General features: G+C 48.4%; 1 protein-coding gene across 1 annotated transcript in view; it reads right to left on the bottom strand.

The window, feature by feature from the left end:
• Positions 1-262: 262 nt before the first annotated feature.
• WIF1 (WNT inhibitory factor 1) overlaps positions 263-22,611 on the bottom strand; it is a 67,108-nt gene continuing 44,759 nt past the window's right edge. The window contains exons 5-10 of the mRNA XM_068160937.1: positions 18,946-19,041; positions 15,484-15,579; positions 12,684-12,779; positions 4,729-4,824; positions 3,522-3,617; positions 263-2,315 (exon numbers count right to left, since the gene is read on the bottom strand). Of these exons, the coding sequence (XP_068017038.1) occupies positions 2,194-2,315; positions 3,522-3,617; positions 4,729-4,824; positions 12,684-12,779; positions 15,484-15,579; positions 18,946-19,041 (602 nt within the window). The 3' untranslated portion in view covers positions 263-2,193. The remainder of the gene's footprint in view (positions 2,316-3,521; positions 3,618-4,728; positions 4,825-12,683; positions 12,780-15,483; positions 15,580-18,945; positions 19,042-22,611) is intronic.

Here is a 22,611-nt window from a genome sequence, read left to right on the forward strand (position 1 = left end):
TATTCTATTCTATTCTATTCTATTCTATTCCATTCCATTCCATTCCATTCCATTCCATTCCATTCCATTCCATTCCATTCTATACCCTTCTATTCCATTCCATTCCATTCCATTCCATTCCATTCCATTCCATTCCATTCCATCCCATTCCATTCCATTCCATTCCATTCCATCCCATTCCATTCCATTCCATTCCTCCCAACTCAGTGCTGAGGAGGCTGCAGCAGGCCACACAGAACAGTACTCAAAAAAAAAACCAACCTAAAGTAGCATCTTTATTTTATACATAAGTGTCAGTCCAAGAAGTTTATTCCATAAGAGCTGTTTTGTCTACAATATATTATGTTGCTTCAAGCTGATGCAGAAGGTCCATACATTATAGTTTTACTCTGTTTACAATACATGATGGTGCTGCCTGAATGCACCTTTGAAGTGCATTTTTAATGCACAGCACTTCTCCAAGCTGCAAGGCCAAAAAATACCATGGAATTCAGCTGTCCAGCTTTTCAATCAGGCAACTGATTTGTTGTATTTGTTGGTTGTTTTGTTGTGTTGTTGGCTGTTGGGGTTTTTTCTTAGTGAAAAGTCTAAATAGAGAAGAAAAAAAAAAAACAAAGTGAAGTGCACCTTTGTGGTAGCTTTAGGCTGGTGCCTAAAGGAAAGTTTTCCACAGATTGAACAGAAAGTGATAGAATGTAAATAAATTACCATTAGATGTAAAAGGGGAGGTAATGATAAGGTCTAAATAATCCCATGGGTCAGATAACTAAGATAAGGTTAGTTGTGCAAGCTAACTTTCTCTCTCTCTTCAGTCCCTGTGCTCTGGCAGATGCTACCTGGTGCTTCAGCACCAGAACAAGAGGACACAGTCTCAAGCTGTGCCAGGGGAAGTTTGGGCTGGAGGTGAGGAGAAAGTTCTTCACTGACAGAGTCGTTTGCCATTGGAATGTGCTGCCCAGGCAGGTGGTGGAGTCCCCATCCCTGGAGGTGTTCAAGAGGGGATTGGACGTGGCACTTGGTGCCATGGTTTAGTCATGAGCTCTGTGGTGACAGGTTGGACTCAATGATCTTTGAGTCTCTTCCAACCTTGGTGATTGTGTGATTCTGCTGGCTTGCTGACCTTGGCTGTGTTCCTTTGTTGTGGTTAACTCCTAACAGCCTCCTCTCTGCTCTTCTCTCTCTTTTACCTTGTATGGGGGGGAAGACAGTGTGAGGGGGAAGCCATTGGTAACCCCCTGGTTTTGTCCAGGGGGGAGGTTCTTGTGCTGTTTATAAATGCATGTCAAGATTGTACATTTGGTACAGATCCACTGCATTCCATATTTCTAGATTGTGGTTTTGCCTGTAAACACAGCTTCAGTCTGCTTTCAACGGAGCTGTTTTATGGTGGGGGAGAGAGGAGGCAGCTCAGGGGAGACCTTCTTGCTGTCTACAGCTACCTGAAGGGAGGTTGTAGAGGAGGAGGCTCAGGGGAGACCTTCTTGCTGTCTACAACTACCTGAAGGGAGGCTGTACAGGAGGAGGCTCAGGGGAGACCTTGCTCTCTACAACTCCCTGAAGGGAGATTGTAGCCAGGTGGGGGTTGGTCTCTTCTCCCAGGCAACCAGCCTGCTGGCAATTTATTGTTGGGGGAATTTTCAACCCATTCTTACTGGTCTCATGCCAGTAAGGCCACATCTTTCTTGTACAGGATACAGAATACAGAATTGGGGGTAACTTCAACCCACCCCAACCTTTCTTCCTGTCTTAGGGAAACGAAATCTGTGCCCATTGGAATGACTCAGGTTAGAATCTGCAAGGTTTTCTGCTTGACTCTTACCAGTTCTTTGGAGAATATTTGCAGCTCTATAACAAAAAAAAAAACAGCCCCAAAACCTTAAAATAAAAGGCCACAAAGGAAGTTTAACTGAAGTATAGTACAAAACACCATTGAAAGCACTGAAAGAAGCAGCCCTATATAATCAGGAGATAGGAGCACTTGGAAAACAACTTTGAAAATAATAATAATAATAATAATAATATTAATAACAAAAAAGGCATAGTAAAATATCAGCTCAGTGGGTTTATAAGGCAGCTAATAAAATTCCAGCCAGGACTCTTGACTGTAATGACCAGAGGTTTAACATTCAATCCACCAGAGGTTAATGAAGGCTCTGAACTCTGTGTAACACGACCCCTTGCAGACGCTGGAGTTCACCAGATGTAATTGGATTCGGGTGGGACCTGCCTCTCCTCGGCCCTTTTCGGCGAAGGCGTGTGCTGCCGGTGCTTGCTGCCTGATGGCCTCAGGGCGCTCAGACTGCTGGCTCCATACCCTGGAAAAATTATCCAGTTCAAGAGAAGAGAAACCACAGAACCGGGATCATGCTCCACGGCTAGTATTTCAAGTGGAAACAGTCTCTGCTGGCTGAACAAAGGGGTTTGCTCTGCCTCACACAAGCACTTGCCCCTCTGCACCCCACCCCGGGATGGATGAGGTGCTGCCAGGTGGAGAGATGCTCTCCCCTCACCAGGGAGCCCACAGGATCACAGGACGTTAGGGTTGGAAGGGACCTCTGGAGATCTTCGAGTCCAACCCCCTGCCAGAGCAGGACCACAGAATCCAGCACAGGTTGCACAGGAACACATCCAGACAGGGCTGGAAAGGCTCCAGAGAAGGAGACTCCACAACCTCACAACCTCTCTGGGCAGCCTGCTCCAGTGCTCTGTGACCCTTACAGTAAAGAAGTTCTTCCTCATGTTGAGGTGGAACCTCCTGTGCTGGAGTTTCCATCCATTGCCCCTTGTCCTATCCCAAGGCACAAGTGAGCAGAGCCTGTCCCTTCCTTCCTGACCCCAACCCCTCAGATATTTACAAACACTAATCAGATCCTCTCTCAGACTTCTCCTTTCCACACTAAACAGCCCCAGGGCTCTCAGCTTTTCCTCCTCAGGCAGTGCTCCAGTCCCTTCAATATCCTTGTAGCCCTCCATTGGACTCTCTCCAGTAGAACCCTGTCCCTCTTGAACTGGGGAGCCCAGCATTGGATGCAATATTCCAGCTGTGTTCTCACTAGGCACATTCCAGCATGTCCAGATCCTTCCCGTAATAGGGGCTCCACAACTGGACTACCTGATGGCCACTTTATTCCTGCTACAGGCAAGGATGTTGTTGGCCTTCTTGGCCACCTGGGCACACAGTTGGCTCTTTTTCAGCCAGCTGTCCAATGGCATCCCCAGGTCCTTTTCTGCTGGGCAGCTCTCCAGTCACTCTTCCCCAGACCTGCAGCATTGAACAGGGTAGTTGTGACCCAAGTGGAGGACCCAGCACTTGTCCTTGTTAAACTTCCTGTGATTGATGTTGACCTACTGGACCACCCTGTCCAGATCCTTCTGCAGAGCCTTCCCACTTCTAACCAGATAAACACTGCCACCCAATTTGGTGCCATGATGCTGAAAAGGCTCTCAAAGCAGTCAGTTTTATATAGCAGTGGATTTGTAAGACCCCTGATAGGGACTCTGGGGGTTTGTTTCTCACTTACTTTTATTGCAGTGTCTCCCATGCCAGCCTTCTTTGCAGTGGCATTTGTTGGGCTCGGTGCAGGTGCCATACAGGCCACAGCCAGGTTCACAGACAGCTGTAAGAAAATGAGCACACATGGTTGATGTCTTGAAAAGACAGAGCTGTGTGTTTGCTTTCCCTTCTGTTCCTCACAATGGGTTGGTCCTGGCATGGCCTGGGGTTCTCACACTACATTGCATGGCCTGGGGCTCTCACACTACATCTGTGCCTTTGCACCAAGTGCACCTGAAACAGTTCATCCCTCCTTCACCTGCAAGGTCTGGCTTGGTCTTTGACAGAGCAAAGTAGAACCAACAGCAGGACTGAGTGCCTGCCAGAACCAGCAGGAGAAGGAGGGTAGCACCCAGCATCCCTCTCCCATAGTGTTCCATATAGATTTTCACACTGCAGTGCATTGGCATTTTATTAGTTATTGATCTATTACTCAGCTGCTGCTTTACAGACACTCAAGAGTACATCACAGCCTTTGGGGATGCTTTTGTCAGAAATGGTTTTGGTTTCATAATTCCTTTCAGTCTGGTGTAAGCTGTATGCCTGGAAAGTAAATTAACCTGAATCAGGTGCTCCTGCTCTGGCAGGGGGGTTGGACTGGATGATCTTTTGAGGTCCCTTCCAACCCCTCACATTCTGTGATTCTGTGAGTTACTTTGACAGCAGACAGTTAGCACTGGTGTAATGTAAGAAGACACTGTGCAGCCAGCTTGATGCTCCTACAGCAAGGACTGATGGAGAGATCACAGATTCACAGAATGTGAGGGGCTGGAAGGGACCTCGAGAGATCATCCAGTCCAACCCCCCTGCCAGAGCAGCATCACCTAGAGCAGCTCACACAGGAATACATCCAGGTGGGCCTGAATATCTCCAGAGAGGGAGACTCCACAACCCCCTGTGCAGCCTGTTCCAGTGTTCCATCACCCTAACAGGGAAAAAATTTTTCCTCCTGTTTCCATGGAACTTCCTCTGCCTCAGCTTCCACCACTGCCCCTTGTGCTGCCATTGGGCACCACCCAGCAGAGCCTGGCTCCAGCCTCTGGGCACTCACCCTGCACATCTTGATCAACATGAATGAGGTCACCCCTTAGTCTCCTCCCAGCTCCCTCAGTCTCTCCTCATAAGGAAGAAGCTTCACTCCCTTCATCTTTTTTGTGGCCCTTGTTGGTACTTACGCTTTGAACAGAGGTCTCCCTGGTAGCCTTTGGAGCACTTGCATTTATTCTTACCAGTACACTTGCCTCCATTTCGACAGGGCTGGTGGCATTTACCTAGACATGGAAAACATGGTAACAATGGTCCAGGGGAGGTTTAGACTGGAGGTTAGCAAGAAGTTCTTCTCAGAAAGAGAGATTGGCCATGGGAATGTGCTGCCCAGGGAGGTGGTGGAGTCACCATCACTGGAGGTGTTTAGGAAGAGACTGGATGAGGCACTTGGTGCCATGGTTTAGTTGATGAGATGGTGTTGGGTGATAGGTTGGACTGGATGATCTCAAAGGTATTTTCCAACCTAGATAATTCCATTCCATTCCATTCCATTCCATTCCATTCCATTCCATTCCATTCCATTCCATTCCATCCCATTCCATTCCATTCCATCCCATTCCATCCCATTCCATTCCATTCACTTACTGGAGACAAGTGTCTGAGAACCCTGCCTTGTGCCTGAAAACTTCATCAGATGCTGGTGTTAAGAGTGTGCACTACAGATCCATTGAGAAGATTCTGCTGCAAGTTTGTATTTCCAATTGATATGAATCCTTCTGCTTTGAAAATATGACATTAACTCAGCACAGCCAAAGCCTGTGTGGCCATGCAGATTTTTGTCACTCAGACTGAAGATTTCTTCATGCAACCAGTCAGTGTTGCCTCCTGCTCTTCTCCTCACCCTTTGGTAGGGAGGCAGCACTTGCCAGGCTTTGTGTTTGCAAAGAATCAGAGAATCAGAGAATCAACCAGGTTGGAAAAGACCTCAGAGATCATCAAGTCCAACCTATTACCTAATACCTAACACCTCCTGACAACTAAACCATGGCTTCAAGTGCCACATCCAAGCCTTTTTTGAACACCTCCAGGGATGGTGACTCCACCACCTCCCTGGGCAGCACATACCAATGGCAAATCTCTTTCTGGGAAGAACTTTCTCCTCTCCTCCAGCCTAAACCTCCCCTGGCACAGCTCGAGACTGTGTCCTCTTATTCTGCTGCTGGGTGCCTGGCAGAAGAGACCAACACCCTCCTGGCTACAACCTCCCTTCAGGTAGTTGTAGAGAGCAAGAAGGTCTCCCCTGAGCCTCCTCTTCTCCAGGCTAAGCAACCCCAGCTCCCTCAGCCTCTCCTCAAAGGGCCTCTCCAGGCCTCTCCCCAGCTTTGTTGCCCTTCTCTGGACACATTCAAGTGTCTCAATGTCCTTCTTAAATTGAGGAGCCCAGAACTGGACACAGGACTCAAGGTGTGGCCTAACCAGTGCTGAGTACAAGGCAGAAAGAGTTCCCTGCTCCTGCTGGCCACACTGTTCCTGATACAGGCCAGGATGCCATTGGCCTTCTTGGCCACCTTAGCACACTGCTGGCTCCTGTTCAGCTGCTCTCAACCAGTACCCCCAGGTCCCTTTCTGCCTGGCTGCTCTCAGCCACTCTGTCCCCAGCCTGTAGTGTTGCATGGGGCTGTTGTGAGAGTGATTCAAACCCAGGAGGCACAAGCAGAAGAAAATCTGGTGGCATCCTAGAGATGCTTGAAGCAATAGGATGCTGAGGATCTGATAGATATGGTCACTTCCTGCAGACAATACAAAGATTGTCTGGGGCCTGTCAGCTTGTAACAAAAGGCAGTGGAGCACTATGATGCTGTGGCTGGTGCCATGAGGGCTGTTCCACACCACAGCTCAGAAACTAAAGGCACATTTAAAAAGGAAGCATCTTTGGTAACAGTAATTAGAACTGGCAGACATCCTTCAAGGCTTTTGTTTCAGAGATTACTTTCCCTCATATTCAGACTTTGCCAAAGAAAAGAGGCTGGGTCTGACAGCACTGCTGTAGGCAAGTTTGTTTGGCCCTGGCTGGGATGGAGGAAGTCTACATCAGTGGAAGACATCCACACTCCATTTCCTGCTTGGACTAATTCACACCAAGTGCCTTATTTAAACTTAATGAATTTGGTTCACAGTACATTAGAGGTTGGAAGGGATCTCCAGAGATCATCCACTCCAACCCCTCTGCCAAAGCAGGATTATCCATGGTAGTCTGCACAGGAATGCATCCAGGTGGGTTTGGAAAGGCTCCAGAGGAGACTCCACAACCTCCTTGGGCAGCCTGTTCTAGGGCTCTGTCATCCCCACTGCAAAGAAGTTTCTCCTCATGTTGAGCTGAAACCTTCTCTGTTCAAGTTTGTATCCATTGTTTCTTGCCTTATCACTGCACACCAACAAAAAGAGCTTGGCCCCCTCCACTTGACACCCACCCCCCAGATTTTTATAGACATTTATTAGATGCCCTCTCAGTCTTCTCTCCAGACTAAACAGCCCCAAGGCTCTCAACCTCTCCTCATCAGGCAGTGCTCCAGTCCCTTCATCTTCCAGGTAGCCCTCCATTGGACTCTCTCCAGCAGATCCCTGTCCCTCTTGAACTGGGGAGTCCAGAACTGGATGCAATACTCTAGGTGTGGTCTCACCAGGGCAGAGCAGAGGGGGAGGAGAATCTCCCTGGATCTGCTGGACACACTCCTCTCAATGCACCCCAGGATCCCATTGGCCTTCTTGGCCACAAGAGAAATATTTAGCACTAATATTTACCTGAATCTGTGAGCAAACAAAAATTGGAACCTGGAGCAGCAAACTGCTTCCTTTCCCTTCCTCCTTCCCCCCCTCCTCCCCCCCCCCCCAAAACAAAAATGATGTTAATTGAGACCTGCACATGATAATTTAAACATTAACACTCTCTTGCTATGAGGAAAAACCTCAGCAAATGACTGCACTCATCTCCTGATCACCAACTGCCCCCTTGGGAGCTCAATATCCCAAGCCAATGCCTGCCTTTTTTCTGCGCATGTGTGTATTGTCAATATAAAAAGAAGGATTTGCTTCTAAAGTGCTCCTGTACTCTGCACTGGTTAGGCCACACCTTGAGTCCTGTGTCCAGTTCTGGGCTCCTCATTTTAAGAAGGACATTGAGACTCTTGAACATGTCCAGAGAAGGGCAACGAGGCTGGGGAGGGGTTTGGAGCACAGCCCTGTGAGGAGAGGCTGAGGGAGCTGGGGTTGCTTAGCCTGGAGAAGAGGAGGCTCAGGGGAGACTTTATTGCTGTCTACAACTCCCTGAAGGGAGGTTGTAGCCAGGTGGGGGTTGGTCTCTTCTCCCAGGCACCCAGCACTAGAACAAGAGGACACAGTCTCAAGCTGCACCAAGGGAAGTTTAGGCTGGAGGTGAGGAGAAAGTTCTTCCCAGAAAGAGTAATTGGCCATTGGAATGTGCTGCCCAGGGAGGTGGTAGAGTCACCATCACTGGAGGTGTTCAAGAGGGGATTGGATGTGGCACTTGAAGCCATGGTTTAGTTGCCATGAGGTGTTAGCTATTAATAGTAATAAAGTAATAGGTTGGCCTTGATGATCTTTGAGGTCTTTTCCAATCTATGGTTCTATGGCTCTATAACTATTTTAATAACACCGAAACAAACCTTCATAACCAGCCAAAGGAATAAAGGGTGCTGAAGAGAATCTCTGCAGAAGCACAATTTCCCCACAGAAGCCTCTAGGTGCGGGGAACCTTTAGGTATTCTCACATGAAAGCATTTGGATTGCAAGCACTTAATGACCACAAGGAGCAATGCTGAGGAAATCCAGGATTTTTCCTAGCTCCTACAGTAAATCCGGAGAACGTGGGTCAAGGGGCATGGCACTGACTTCCACAGAGCTGCATTAGGCAAGCATTCAGCTCAGCACAGCTCAATTAACTTTGGGCTGAGGCATTTCACAGGATGGAGCAAAGAGTAGTAACTGCATTCAGTTTTGGGCTTCCCAGTTCAGGTGGGACAGGGATCTGCTGGAGAGGGTCCAGCGGAGGGCTACGAGGATGATTAGGGGACTGGAGCACTGCCTGCTGAGGAGAGGCTGAGGGACTATGGTTTAGTTAGTCATGAGGTGTTGGGTGATAGGTTGGATTGATGATCTCTGAGATCTTTTCCAACCTTACTGATTCTGTGCTTCTATGATGATTCTGTGATTCTATGACCTGGGGCTGTTTAGTCTGGAAAAGAGAAGACTGAGAGGGCATTTAATCAATGTTTATAAATATCTGAGGGCTGGGGGTCAGGAGGGAGGGGATAGGGACAGGCTCTGCTCAGTTGTGCCCTGTTATAGAGCAAGGGGCAATGGATGTAAGCTGCAGCACAGGAAGTTCCACCTCAACATGAGGAGGAACTTCTTTACTGTAAGGGTCCCAGAGCACTGGAACAGGCTGCCCAGAGAGGTTGTGGAGTCTCCTTCTCTGGAGACTTTCAAAGGCCTGTCTGGATGCATTCATCTGTGACCTGAGTTAGATTGTATGGTCCTGCTCTGGCAGGGGGTTTGGACTGGGTGATCTCTTTGGGTCCCTTCCAACCCCTGACATCCTGTGAGCCTGTGAACTGTCTCTGAGAAATGGCAAAAAAAGCAGCAAAACAGCTGGTGACAAAAGTGGGGGAGGAATCCCAAACAAAACAAACCTCTCTGCACTCACAAGCTGAAGCACTAATTAGAGACAATGCATAGAAGTATAACTGGGGGAGGGGGGGGAGAAATCTGGAAGGCTGTGAATGCTTTTTAGTGCTGTAGACTGGGGTCCAGACCATTTCCCAGAAGCCTTACAAAGTGATTCAACTCTTTGACAAGCACTCAAAATCCTTTCAAAAAAACTATGTTTCAAACCTCACCAAAACCCAAACAAGGAGAACTTAGCAGTTCTCACAAGATGGATTTCTGCCTGCTGAAAGGTTTTTGTCCCCTTGTTATTTCAAGACTCCCTTGACTAAATGTAGCTTGGCCCTGGATCTGAGAGAAGAAACTGAGTTGAGTTTCTCTTCTGGTTTTTCTAAGCCTTGACTAGAATTTCCTGCAGTCTGCCACTGCTGTGCTGGCAGTGGAGCAGCATCCAGAGGTGGTTTGAGCCATCAATCATGGTCTACCAACTGCCATCCCAGCTTGCCTTGGGACAGCAACTTCATAGCTTTCATTGCTCTCATCAACATGATCCAGGTTAGCTCTTAGTGTAATGTGGTGGGTTGAAATGGCAGAACAGGAGCCAGCAGTGTGCTAAGGTGGCCAAGAAGGACAATGGCATCCTGGCCTGCATCAGGAACAGTGTGGCCAGCAGGAGCAGGGAAGTCATTGTGCCCCTGTACTCAACACTGGTTAGGCCACATCTTGAGTCCTGTGTCCAGTTCTGGGCTCCTCAGTTTAGGAAAGATGTTGAGATGCTGGAAAGTGTCCAGAGCAGGGCAACAAAGCTGGGGAGGGGTCTGGAGCACAGCCCTGTGAGGAGAGGCTGAGGGAGCTGGGGTTGCTTAGCCTGGAGAAGAGGAGGCTCAGGGGAGACTTTCTTGCTGTCTACAGCTTCCTGAAGGGAGGTTGTAGCCAGGAGGGGTTTGGTCTCTTCTCCCAGGCAACCAGCAGCAGAATGACAGGACACAGTCTCAAGCTGTGCCAGGGGAAGTATAGGCTGGAGGTGAGGACAAAGTTCTTCCTAGAAAGAGAGATTGGCCATTGGAATGTGCTGCCCAGGGAGGTGGTGGAGTCCCCATCCCTGGAGGTGTGCAAGAGGGGATTGGATGTGGCACTTGGAGCCATGGTTTAGTTGTCCTGAGGCGTTGGGTGACAGATTGGACTTGATGATCTCTGAGGTCTTTTCAAACCTGGTTGATTCTATGACTCTATGAAATTTCCCCCCAAACATAGATTGGACACGATGATCTCAAAGGTCTTTTCCAACCTGGTCTATTCTATTCTATTCTATTCTATTCTATTCTATTCTATTCTATTCTATTCTATTCTATTCTATTCTATTCTTTTCTGTAACAAAATTTTAAAGGCATAGCCTGAACCTGCCACAGATACTATGATCTTCATTTTTATTACTTCTTTCTTTCTTTCTTTTTGTTCAGGTACAGGTTTCCTGCCTGTATTCTAGTGAATTTGATTTGAGTTGCCTTTGCAAGAAGCCAAAGTCAGCTGTACCTACCCCACGCAGCTTGAGCCCCTTGGACAGATCAGTTAAATGTATTAATCTGAATTACACATCTTGTAATATCAGATGGAATGGAATGGAATGGAATGGAATGGAATGGAATGGAATGGAATGGAATGGAATGGAATGCAATGGAATGGAATAGAATAGAATAGAATAGAATAGAATAGAATAGAATAGAATAGAATAGAATAGAATAGAATAGAATAGAATAGAATAGAATAGACCAGGTTGGAAGAGACCTTTGAGATCATCGAGTCCAACCTATCACCCAACATCATCTAATCAACCAGGACATGGCACCAAGCACCCCATCCAGGCTCTTCCTAAACACCTCCAGTGATGGTGACTCCACCACCTCCCTGGGCAGCACTTTCTAATGGCCAATCTCTCTTTCTGGGAAGAATTTCTTCCTAACATCCAGCCTAAACCTCTCCTGGCACAGATTGAGACTGTGTCCTCTTGTTCTGGTGCTGGTTGCCTGTGAGAAGAGACCAACCCCCACCTGGCTGCAATCTCCCTTCAGGTAGTTGTAGAGGGCAGTGAGGTCTCCCGTGAGCCTCCTCTTCTCCAGGCTAACCGCCCTCAGCTCCCTCAGCCTCTCCTCATACAACTTGTGCCTGTGACCTCTCAAGGTCCCTTCCAGCCCCTGACATTCTGTGATTCACAGCAGGGGAAGCTCTTCTCACAGCATCCTTTTAGAAGCTTTAAGCCAAGAAAGAACAACCCAAGTGTATGTTCTCAAACCCAAAGTGCTGATACCCTATTATAAAGTGTGAGAAACTATGGAATTAATCCAGTTTAACAGAGCTGGGAGAAAGCCCTTCTTTTACTGAGATCAAACACTTGACTGCTTACCTCCCAGGTCTGCTTCAGCCTAGCCATATCTCCACCCCCCCCATCTTTACCCAGTGCACTTAGATCAACCATGAGCTGAAATATTTTGAACTGCTTTGAAGCTAAACTTCTGAAATCAGCAAGCCCTTTGATGTTTGTGACATGGATTTTCATGTTGCCATGTGAACACAACTTAACAGCTTACATGAAAGCTCTCCACTCTTAGAGTTCACTCCAAACCTTTCATTCCCAACTTAGAGCAGCCCTTTTGGAGATGTATGCTCAGACCCATGCTGCTGTGCCCAAGTGTGATTGCCTTGGTGCTTGAAAATAGCTCTTCCACATGGGCTTGGCACAGCAGCACATCTGCCTGCCACTCATTACCACTTGCAGATGTACAGCTTGAGGGTTATTACCAACCCCATTTATGAGTAAATCATAGAATTGTCAGTGCTGGAAGAGATCTCAAGTTCCAACCCCCCTGCACAGGGACACCTCACACTACAGCAGGTTGCCCAGAGTCACATCCAGCCTGGACTTCAAAATCTCCAGGGATGAGGCTTCCACCACCTCCCTGGGCAACCTGTGCCAGTCTCTCACCACCCTCATGGGGAACAACTTCTTCCTAACATCCAGTCTGAATCTACCCATTTCTAGTTTTTGTTCAATTCCCCCCAGTCCTATCACTCCCTGACACCCTAAAATGTCCCTCCCCAGCTTTCTTGTAGCCCCCTTCAGATACTGGAAGGCCACAATTAGGTCTCCTCAGAGCCTTCTCTTCTCCAGCCTGAACAACCCCAACTCTCTCAGTCTGTCTCCAAGCTAAGGTGTGACAGGGTCTAGCAATGAGTCAGGCTTATTAGTAGGAAATCATTTGGAGGGATGTGGCATCTGACTTGCTGAGGACCCCAAAGTGCCTGCTCACTCTCACTCTGACCCCAGCAGAGGGGTCAGACATGCAGACATGGGAAGAAGCTGATGTAAGTGGTGACAGGTTGGACTCGACGATCCTCGAGGTCTCTCCCAACCTTTGTGATACTGTGATACAAGTGAATGTAAGCATATGGAGATGCTACTCACTAATTTCACACTGGTCTCCTTCATAGCCTGAAGGACAAATGCATTTTCCCAGGTAGAAACACGTTCCTCCATTGAAGCAGGTTGTTGTACAGTTTGCTGAAACAAATAGAACATGAATGGATTAAGTCACTAACTATGGACTCAGACTGACTTGACCTTAATGTTTTCTGCTGCTCACTGTAAATAATCATTGGATAGATTGTAAAATGTTGCCTTAGTATCTTTTCATTTGGTTTACAAAGGGAGACTGAAAGGTGTTTGTTCCTGCATAATGCTTTCCCCCAGGCACACACACACAAGTCAGCACAGAAAGAGGAACAGAAAGGTGTTCAAGAGGGGATTGGATGTGGCACTTGGTGCCATGGTTTAGTAGTCATGAGGTCTTGGGTGGCAGGTTGGACTTGATGATCTCTGAGGTCTTTTCCAACCTTATTGATTACAGGATTCTATGATTCTAATTGAATAATACTGCAATGTGCTCTCCAACGGCAGTCTGTGTTACATCTTTCTTAGTCCTGGTATGTAAAGATCATCAAAGGATCTAATCACTATTGTTATTGGAAATGATCAAAGGAGCACAACCTAGGACTGGAAGTTACTTTACTGCAGTTCTCAATTAAGACCTTGACTAGGAAGAAATCTTTATAGGCCTTTGTTGTATAGTGACATAGAAGATAGAATCATAGAATGGTCTGGGTTGGAAGGGACCTCAAAAGGTCATCCAGTCCAACCCCTTCTGCAGTCAGCAGGGACATCCCCAACTAGATCAGGTTGCCCAGAGCCCTGTCAAGACTCACCTTGAATATCTCCAGGGATGGGGCCCCCACCACCTTCCTGGGCAACCTGTTCCAGTGCTCCACCACCCTCATGGCAAAGAACCTGTTCCTAACATCCAATCCAAATCTGCTCTTCTCTAGTTTGAAGCCATTGCCCCTTGTCCTGCCACTGCAGGCCTTTGTAATGCTGTCTGTCTCAGCTTTTCACCAGCCAGCAGGGAATCATATTAATTCTTCAAGACATTGGGAGCATTTCATCACTGTGCAGTTGTGAAACATCTTTTAGAATGCAGTGAAAGACTCAAGGATCAGACACAAGTCATTGACCACAACAGTTTGCTCAAGCTTCTCTAAAAGCCTAGGAAGCATCCCATATGCTGGGACATTTCTCATTTAGTCTGGAGATGAGAAGTCTTCAGTCTGGAGAAGAGAAGGCTCCGAGGTGACCTCATTGTGGCCTTCCAGTATCTGCAGGAGGCTACAAGAAGGCTGGGGAGGGACTGCTCAGGACCTCAGGTAGTGATAGGAATAGGTGGAATGGAATGAAGCTGGAGGTGGGGAGATTCAGGCTGGAGGTGAGGAGGAAGTTCTTCCCCATGAGAGTGGTGAAGCCCTGGAATGGGTTGTCCAGGGAGGTGGTTGAGGCCCCGTCCCTGGAGGTGTTTAAGCCCAGGCTGGCTGAGGCTCTGGCCAGGCTGATCTAGTGTGGGGTGTCCCTGCCCATGGCAGAGGGGTTGGAACTAGATGATCCTTGTGGTCCCTTCCAACCCTGACTGATACTATGATACTATGATTTAGTCTTTCCCTCATCTATCTCTGCAGTAATAAATGCAAGGTGATGTTCTGCAATCTGCTCCACAATGTGCAGGGCAGCTACATCTCTGCAGGAAACTGCTTGGTTGTTCTACTTGGTAGCCTGAACTGTTCTGAGCAACTGATTATTTCTTTTCATCCTTCCTGAGCCACAATGTGGGAACACAAAAATGAATGGCCTGCTTATTTTCAACTGTGTCCAGATGCACCAAGTTCATGCACTAAATAATTACTAAGACTAATTTTACTCCAACTAGAATTCAGAGTCATTTTTTTTCCCCCCTAGGCCAGAAGCACAAGTGCATTTTGTGGTAGGTCCTACAACTTTCAGTGGATCAGCTAAAGTGATTAGCTAAATCACCTTTCACAGAGCTGGTGTGCATGGATGCAGGCACATCCAGCTGAGAAAGCTTTGCAAATGCCTACACTCCTCAAGCAGCTGGTGGGCTGTGCTTGAGCAGCTGTTTGAAGCTTAACAAAACTTCCACAGCTACCTTAATTCATCACTTGCCTGATTTTCCAAAGTCCACTTCTAGAGGGATCACAGGATGTTAGGGGTTGGAAGGGACCTCTGGAGATCATCAAGTCCAACCTCCCTGCCAGAGCAGGACCATAGAATCCAGCATAGGTCACACAGGAACACATCCAGACAGGGTTGGAAAGGCTCCAGAGAAGGAGACTCCACAACCTCTCTGGGCAGCCTCTTCCAGTGCTCTGTGACCCTTACAGTAAAGAAGTTCCCCCTTATGTTGAGGTGGAATCTCCTGTGCTGGAGTTTCCATCCATTGCCCCTTGTCCTATCCCAGGGCACAAGTGAACAGAGCCTGTCCCTTCCTTCCTGACACCCAGTCCTCAGATATTTACTGCCAGGTATTAGTTCCCCTCTCAGTCTTCTCCTCTCCAGAGTATACAGCCCCAGGGCGCTCAGCCTTTCCTCCTCAGGCAGTGTTCCAGTCCCTTCATCATCCTTGTAGCCCTCCTTTGGACTCTCTCCAGCAGATCCCTGTCCCTCTTGAACTGGGGAGCCCAGAACTGGATGCAATATTCCAGGTTGGGCCTCACCAGGGCAGAGTAGAGGGGGAGGAGAACCTCCCTTGATCTGCTGGACACACTCCTCTCAATGCACCCCAGAACACCACAGGGAAAGTAATGCAGATGAATAAGGAGAGACTGCTGGATCTGGAGCTTGGGGGGGTTTAGGTAGCAGATACCTTTGTCACAGTTGATGCCATAGAACCCTGGAGGGCAGATGCAGAGGCCGGGTGTGATGCAGAGTCCACCGTTCATGCAGCGAGGAGCACACAAGGCTGAGGAGCAGGAATAACAGAAGAAAGACCATTGCTGGGGTGATAGCAACTGGCAGCTTAAATGCATGGCACAGAGACTCCTTAAGCTACTTTTCCTTCAGCTAAATAGAATATCACCTTTGCAAAGCATCTCTGTTTAGTGGATTAAATCAATTACATCTCTGGCTTGTATCGCACTATTTGTATACAGCATGGCTAAAGCAGTGAAGACTAAGTTGACATCTGCTTCCATATCACAGAATGGTAAGGGTTGGAAGGGACCTCTGAGGGTCGTTTAGTTCAATCCCCCTGCTAAAGCAGGTTCACCTAGATCAGGTTACACAGGAACACATCCAGGTGGGTTTTGAAAGGCTCCAGACATGAAGACTCCACAACCTCTCTGAGCAGTCTGTTCCTGTGCTCCATTACCCTCAGTGTAAAGTTTTTCCTAGGTGGAACTTCCTGTGTTCTAGTTTATGCCCCTTGCCCCTTGACCTGTCACTCACTGGGCACCACTGAGAAGAGCCCAGCCCCATCCTCTTGACACTTGCCCTTTAGATATTTCCAAGCATTGATAAGATCCTTTCTCAGAGGTCTCCAGGCTAAACAGCCCAGAACATTCAGTCTCTCCTAGTAAGAGAGATGCTCCAGTCTCCAAATTATCTTTATAACCCTTCATTGGACTCTCTCCAGTAGGTCCTTGTCTCTCTTGAACTGTGGAGCCCAGAACTGGACACAACATTCCAGATGTGGCCAAACAAGAGTAGAGCAGAGGGGGAGAGGGACGTCCCTCAACCTGCTGGTCACACTCTTAATCAGGCAAATAGAAATTGCCTCTTGTACATTTTCATGTCAAGCAGAGGAGGCCAAAGTGCCCACCTACACTCTGGACATCTAAATTCCCCCCAGAGGAGTCTCTTCTGTAGTGCTGTAGCTGGTGCTGCAGCTCTGCAGGCAGGACTATCTCTTTAAGGGCTGCACTTACAAGTGTCAGCAATCCAGTAGGGTTCCTTGGCAAGCTGTCCAAGGAACCCTCCCTTCTCCCTCTGCATACTGGTAGAATAGAATAGAATCAGCCAGGTTGGAAAAGACCTTTGGGATCATCAGGTCCAACCCATCACCCAACACCATCTAAGCAACTAAGCCATGGTACCAAATGCCTCATCCAGTCTCTTCTTAAATACTTCCAGTGATGGTGACTCTACCACGTCCTAACACCCAGCCTAAACCTCCCCTGGCACAGCTTGAGACTGTGTCCTCTCATTCTGCTGCTGGTTGCCTGGGAGAAGAGACCAAACCCCTCCTGGCTACAACCTCCCTTCAGGTAGTTGTAGAGAGCAAGAAGGTCTCCCCTGAGCCTCCTCTTCTCCAGGCTAAGCAACCCCAGCTCCCTCAGCCTCTCCTCACAGGGCTGTGCTCCAGACCCCTCCCCAGCCTTGTTGCCCTTCTCTGGACACATTCAAGTGTCTCAATGTCCTTCTTAATTTGAGGAGCCCAGAACTGGACACAGGACTCAAGGTGTGGCCTAACCAGTGCTGAGCACAGGACAGAATGACCTCCCTGCTCCTGCTGGCCACACTATTCCTGATACAGGCCAGGATGCCATTGTCCTTCTTGGCCACCTTGGCACACTGCTGGCTCCTGTTCAGCCTACTATCAACCAGTACCCCCAGATCCCTTTGCATGAGTTTAGCTACCTACTTTAGGCAATGGAAGCCTGCTGTGTGGCCAAGTTGGTAGTCATGCTGCCCTGCACGTTCCCCACGACCTTCTCCAGAGCTCCTGCATGAGGTCAGGTAGGGGCACAAGATCTTGTGAAACTGCCAGTCCTGTTCCTCATGCACCTTTGTCCTCAGCTGACTGGCAAACCCTCCTGAGCATGGCCATGGGGCGAGCAGTGGCCACAGGCTCCTCCCAGCAGAGATCTGGAGGGGTTGTTTGTGAAGGATAAGAGAGTTTCTTAAACATGCAAACTGCCATGCCTGCCGGTCTCCAGGCCAGAGAACAGTCCCTAATCCTTTGTACTTAGTATTTTGGATGCAGCCAGAGTGCCTGGGAGTGAATGGGAATGAGAATAGGATGCCCATGGGGATGGTTTGCTACATCTGTAGCCACCCCAGGAGAGCCACTGGGAGATGAAGAAGGAAAACATAGGAAGGAGAGCTAGTTTCCTCACCAAGTCACTCTAATTTTCTGGTCCTTTGCTTCTGGAAATGTTGCTGGGGGCTATTAGTCATTAATGGAAGAGGGAAAGAGATTTTTTTCTTCATTTTCCCATTTTCATTGTCAGTCTGCCTCCAAATTAGATCTTATCTCCAAATAAACAAATGCAGATCAACTAAGCCCTGTGCTTTGCTTCCCAGCTAGTCCTCATTAGCAGAATGTGACTGAATCTTTTTGCCAGATGAGTCCCCTGTGAATAAAGATCCCTGAACTATTGTGCCAGTTTTTGCTAAAGGCAATCTCCTGGAGATAAAACCTTTTTCCTATAAGCACTTAATGTTTCCATTAGAGTGCAGATGATAATAGCAATTCTCTTCCATGTGTGAACTCAAAACATATGAACCCTGCAGAACAGGCCAGACCCATTTTTAGGAGAGGCTGCAAAGCTGCAGCTAGAGTTTTAGAATAGAATAGAATTAACCAGGTTGGAAAAAGATCTCGAAGGTCATCGAGTCCAACCTCTCACCCAACACCATCTAATCAACTAAACCATGGCACCAAGTGCCTCATCCAGGCTCTTCATAAACACCTCCAGTGATGGTGACTCCACCACCTCCCTGGGCAGCACATTCCAATGGCCAATCTCTCTTTCTAGGAAGAACTTCTTCCTAACATCCAGCCTAAATTACCTCCCCTGGCACAGCTTGAGACTGTGTCCACTCGTTCTGCCACAGGTTGCCTGGGAGAAGAGACCAATGCCCACATAGCTACAACCTCCCTTCAGGGAGTTGTAGACAGCAAGAAGGTCTCCTCTGAGTCTCCTCTTCTCCAGGCTAAGCAACCCCAGCTCCCTCAGCCTCTCCTCGCAGGGCTGTGTTCCAAACCCCTCCCCAGCTTTGTTGCCCTTCTCTGGACACCTTCCAGCATCTCAACATCTTTCCTAACCTGAGGAGCCCAGAATTGGACACAGGACTCAAGGTGTGGCCTAACCAGTGTTGAGTACAGGGCACAATGACCTCCCTGCTCCTGCTGGCCACCCTATTCCTGATGCAGGCCAGGATGCCATTGGCCTTCTTGGCCACCTTGGCACACTGCTGGCTCCTGTTCAGCCTACTATCAACCAGTACCCCCAGGTCCCTTTCTGCCTGGCCCGATCTCCATTCTCTCAACCTTTTGTTGAGGTTCTGGTAAAGAAGACAGTTGGGAAGATGGTTTTACCATTACCTTTCTCACAGTGTGGTCCATAAAATCCATCTGGGCACTCACAGATGCGTCTTTCGTTGCAAAAGCCTCCGTTCCTGCATCCTCCTGGACACTCCGCTTCATAAAATACAACAACAATCTCAGCTGAGTGTTCTGCACCTCTTGGTTGGATTGATGCATTCCTTTGACACAGCACTAGAAACATTTGCTGATAGACAGGCCAATCCTGACTGTGTCAGCTTACACCCATCCCTGGAGGGGCTGAAAAGAACCCAGCCCCAGGTGGACAAAGAAACCTGACCCAGGTGGGCAGAGAGGCTTGGTTTTGCTGGGTCAAGGTCTAGTCCCTCCCCTTTCCTGTCCAGCAAGCCTATTTAATTTTAATCTGGTGGGTTGAAAATTGCCCCCAGCATTAAATTTGCCAGACCAGCCCAGTTGGAAGCAAATGAAGCTGTATTTACCAGCAAAACTACAATCTACAGTGGAATGCAATGAATACGTACCAAATAGAATAGAACAGAATCAACCAGGTTGGAAAAGACCTTTGAGATCATCGAGTCCAACCTATCATCCAACACCATCAAATCAACTAAACCATGACACCAAGCGCCTCAGCCAGTCTCCTCTTAAACACCTCCAGTAATGGGGACTCCACCACCTCCCTGGGCAGCACATTCCAATGGCCAATCTCTCTTTCTAGGAAGAACTTTCTCCTCACCTCAAGCCTAAACTTCCCCTGGTGCAGCTTGAGACTGTGTCCTCTTGTTCTGGTGCTGGTTGCCTGGGAGAAGAGACCAACCCCCACCTGGCTACAACCTCCCTTCAGGGAGTTGTAGAGAGCAAGAAGGTCTCCCCTGAGCCTCCTCTTCTCCAGGCTAAGCAACCCCAGCTCCCTCAGCCTGTCCTCACAGGGCTGTGCTCCAGACCTCTCCCCAGCCTCGTTGCCCTTCTCTGGACACGTTCAAGCATCTCAATGTCCTTCTTAAACTAAGGAGTCCAGAACTTCCAAATTGATTCCAGACTGCTGATTTTGTGATTTTTACTTCTCCTTTCTCCCTACCAGGATAAAAAAGGGAGAGGGGAGGCAATCCAAATATGTTCCATTTGGGCTTTTGGACTCTGGGAAAAGCTTAAATTACAGCACTGACAGAAAGGGAAGTTCAGCTGAGACCTCCTCAAGAGAAATCAGTTGCTTTCTTGGTAGTTAACAAATAGAGGTTTCATCACATGCTCAGAAAAATGCACAATGTGCTTGCTGACAAACTGAATTCCCATTGCTCTGCTGTTCTTTGCAGGCATGAGCAATCATAGAAGCATAGAATGGTCTAGGGGAGAAGGGAACTCCAAGGGTCATCTAGTCCCCACAGACAGCAGGGACATCCCCAACTAGACCAATGTGGATAGTCTGCTCCATCCAGCAGTTTCTCCCCTGCCTGAAAATGAGCAGGCAGCTCAGAGCAGGTCTTGCACTGCTGGTTAAGCCTGCCCTCAGTATGCAGGACCAGTTTCAGTGTCTGCCACCTCAAGCAGACTGCACTGCAACTTGCATTTCACTAATTACTACAGCTGGTACTGCTGAGGTGACAGAGTGATGAAATCTGTATTCAAATGAGAGAGTCAGCTTCAAGGCTACATGAAAACAAAAAGAAAGGAAGATGAAAGCATTCCTGCACAGTGGTCCTATATCTTCATCCCACTCTTATCTGTATCTCAACTGCTGATGAAACACTAGTGGGTAAAGGCATTTGGCAACACTGTCTGACCAATACCAAGGACCAGATACCTCTAGGTACCAGCACCAACCTCAAAACATCTTATAATACTATGATAAGTCCACCAAACATGAGGTCAACTAAATTGAATCCTATGGAAACCCTGATACAGATAAGCCTGAGCTATGGACTGAATGTAGACATGATGGCATCCTGTTTTGTTGATTTTCTAACAGTGCTGTAAACTTATGTGACTGACAACAGCTGCCACCAGTATTCTCACCTCTTTTAGAATCATAGAATTGTTAAGGTGGGAAGGGACCTCAAGGATCATCTAGCTTCAACCCCCTGCCATGGGCAGGGACACCTCACACGACAGCAGGTTCCTCACAGCCACATCCAGCCTGACCTTAAAACCCTCCAGGGATGAGGCTTCCACCACCTCCCTGGGCAACCTGTGCCAGTGTCTCACCACCCTCATGGGGAAGAACTTCTTCCCAGTCAATCTGAATCTACCCATTTCCGTTTTTTTTTCCCACTCCCCCTAGTCCTATCACTCCCTGACACCCTAAAAAGTCCCTCCCCAGCTGGAAGGCCACAATTAGGTCTCCTTGGAGCCTTTTCTTCTCCAGACTGAACAGCCCCAACTCTCTCAGTCTCTCCTCATAGGAGAGGTGCTCCAGCCCTCTGATCATCCTCATGGCCCTTCTCTGGATGCCTTCCAGCACCTCCAGATCCTTCCTCTAATAGGGGCTCCAGAACTGGACACAGTACTCCAGGTGAGGTCTTATCAGAGCACAATAGAGTGGGAGAATCACCTCCCTTGATCTGCTGGCCACACTTCTCTTGCTGCAGCCCAGGCTCTGGTTGGCTTTCTGGGCTGCAAGTGCTCACTGCTGGCTCATGTTGAGCTTCTCCTCCCCCAGCACCCCTAAGTCCTTTTCTTCAGGGCTGCTCTCAAGCCAGTTCCTGCCCAGCCTATATCTGTGCCTGGAATTGCCCCAACCCAGATGCAGGACCTTGCATTTGGTCTTGTTAAACCTCTTGAGATTGGCTTGGGCCCAGCTCTCCAGCCTGTCAAGGTCCCTGTGGATGGCATCCCTTCCCTCCACTGCCTCATCAGGAAGTGCTGGCATCTACCATCCTGTGCAACAAGCACTGTGGTAAAGGCTTTTTGATCTTACTGCTTTCCAACGCTGTACTCTAGGACTCTTTCTGGAAATGCTTCTCTCTTTGTACCTGAATGCAGAGCTGCTATTCATTACAGAAAATGAATGCTTAAATACATGCTATTTCAAACAGAAAACCATGAAAGCCTCTTTTGTGTGTGCCACGTCTTAGTCACAACAAACCCTCTCCTCAGCCACAAAATTGCTCCCTTGCTCCCCTCACTTCCTCTGGCAAGAGCACTTCTGGATGAGCAAGAATGGCCAGAAACAGTAACCAGAGCCCTGGCAGGAGGAACTGGAGCTCTTTGCCATGAACAATATCTTTTAGAGGAGGGAAACTCATCCCTACTCTAACACCAACCAGTCCAGTGGCATCCTGGACTGCATCAGGAATAGTGTGGCCAGCAGGAGCAGGGAAGTCATTCTGCCCTGGACTCAGCACTGGTTAGGCCACACCTTGAGTCCTGTGCCCAGTTCTGGGCTCCTCAGTTTAAGAAGGGCATTGAGATACTTGAACGTGTCCAGAGAAGGGTAACAAAGCTGGGGAGGGGTTTGGAGCACAGCCCTATGAGGAGAGGCTGAGGGAGCTGGGGTTGCTTAGCCTGGAGAAGAGGAGGCTCAGGGGAGACCTTATTCTGTCTACAACTCCCTGAAGGGAGGTTGTAGCCAGGTGGGGGTTGGTCTCTTCTCCCATGCAACCATCACCAGAAGAAGAGGACACAGTCTCAAGCTGTGCCAGGGGAGGTTTAGGCTCAAGGTGAGGAGAAAGTTTTCCACTGAGAGAGTTGTTAGCCATTGGAATGTGC

This window comes from Melanerpes formicivorus, unplaced genomic scaffold (assembly GCF_026170545.1).
Source record: "Melanerpes formicivorus ecotype bairdi unplaced genomic scaffold, bMelFor1.0.p_v2 SCAF_54, whole genome shotgun sequence".
NCBI classification, from domain to species: domain Eukaryota; kingdom Metazoa; phylum Chordata; class Aves; order Piciformes; family Picidae; genus Melanerpes; species Melanerpes formicivorus.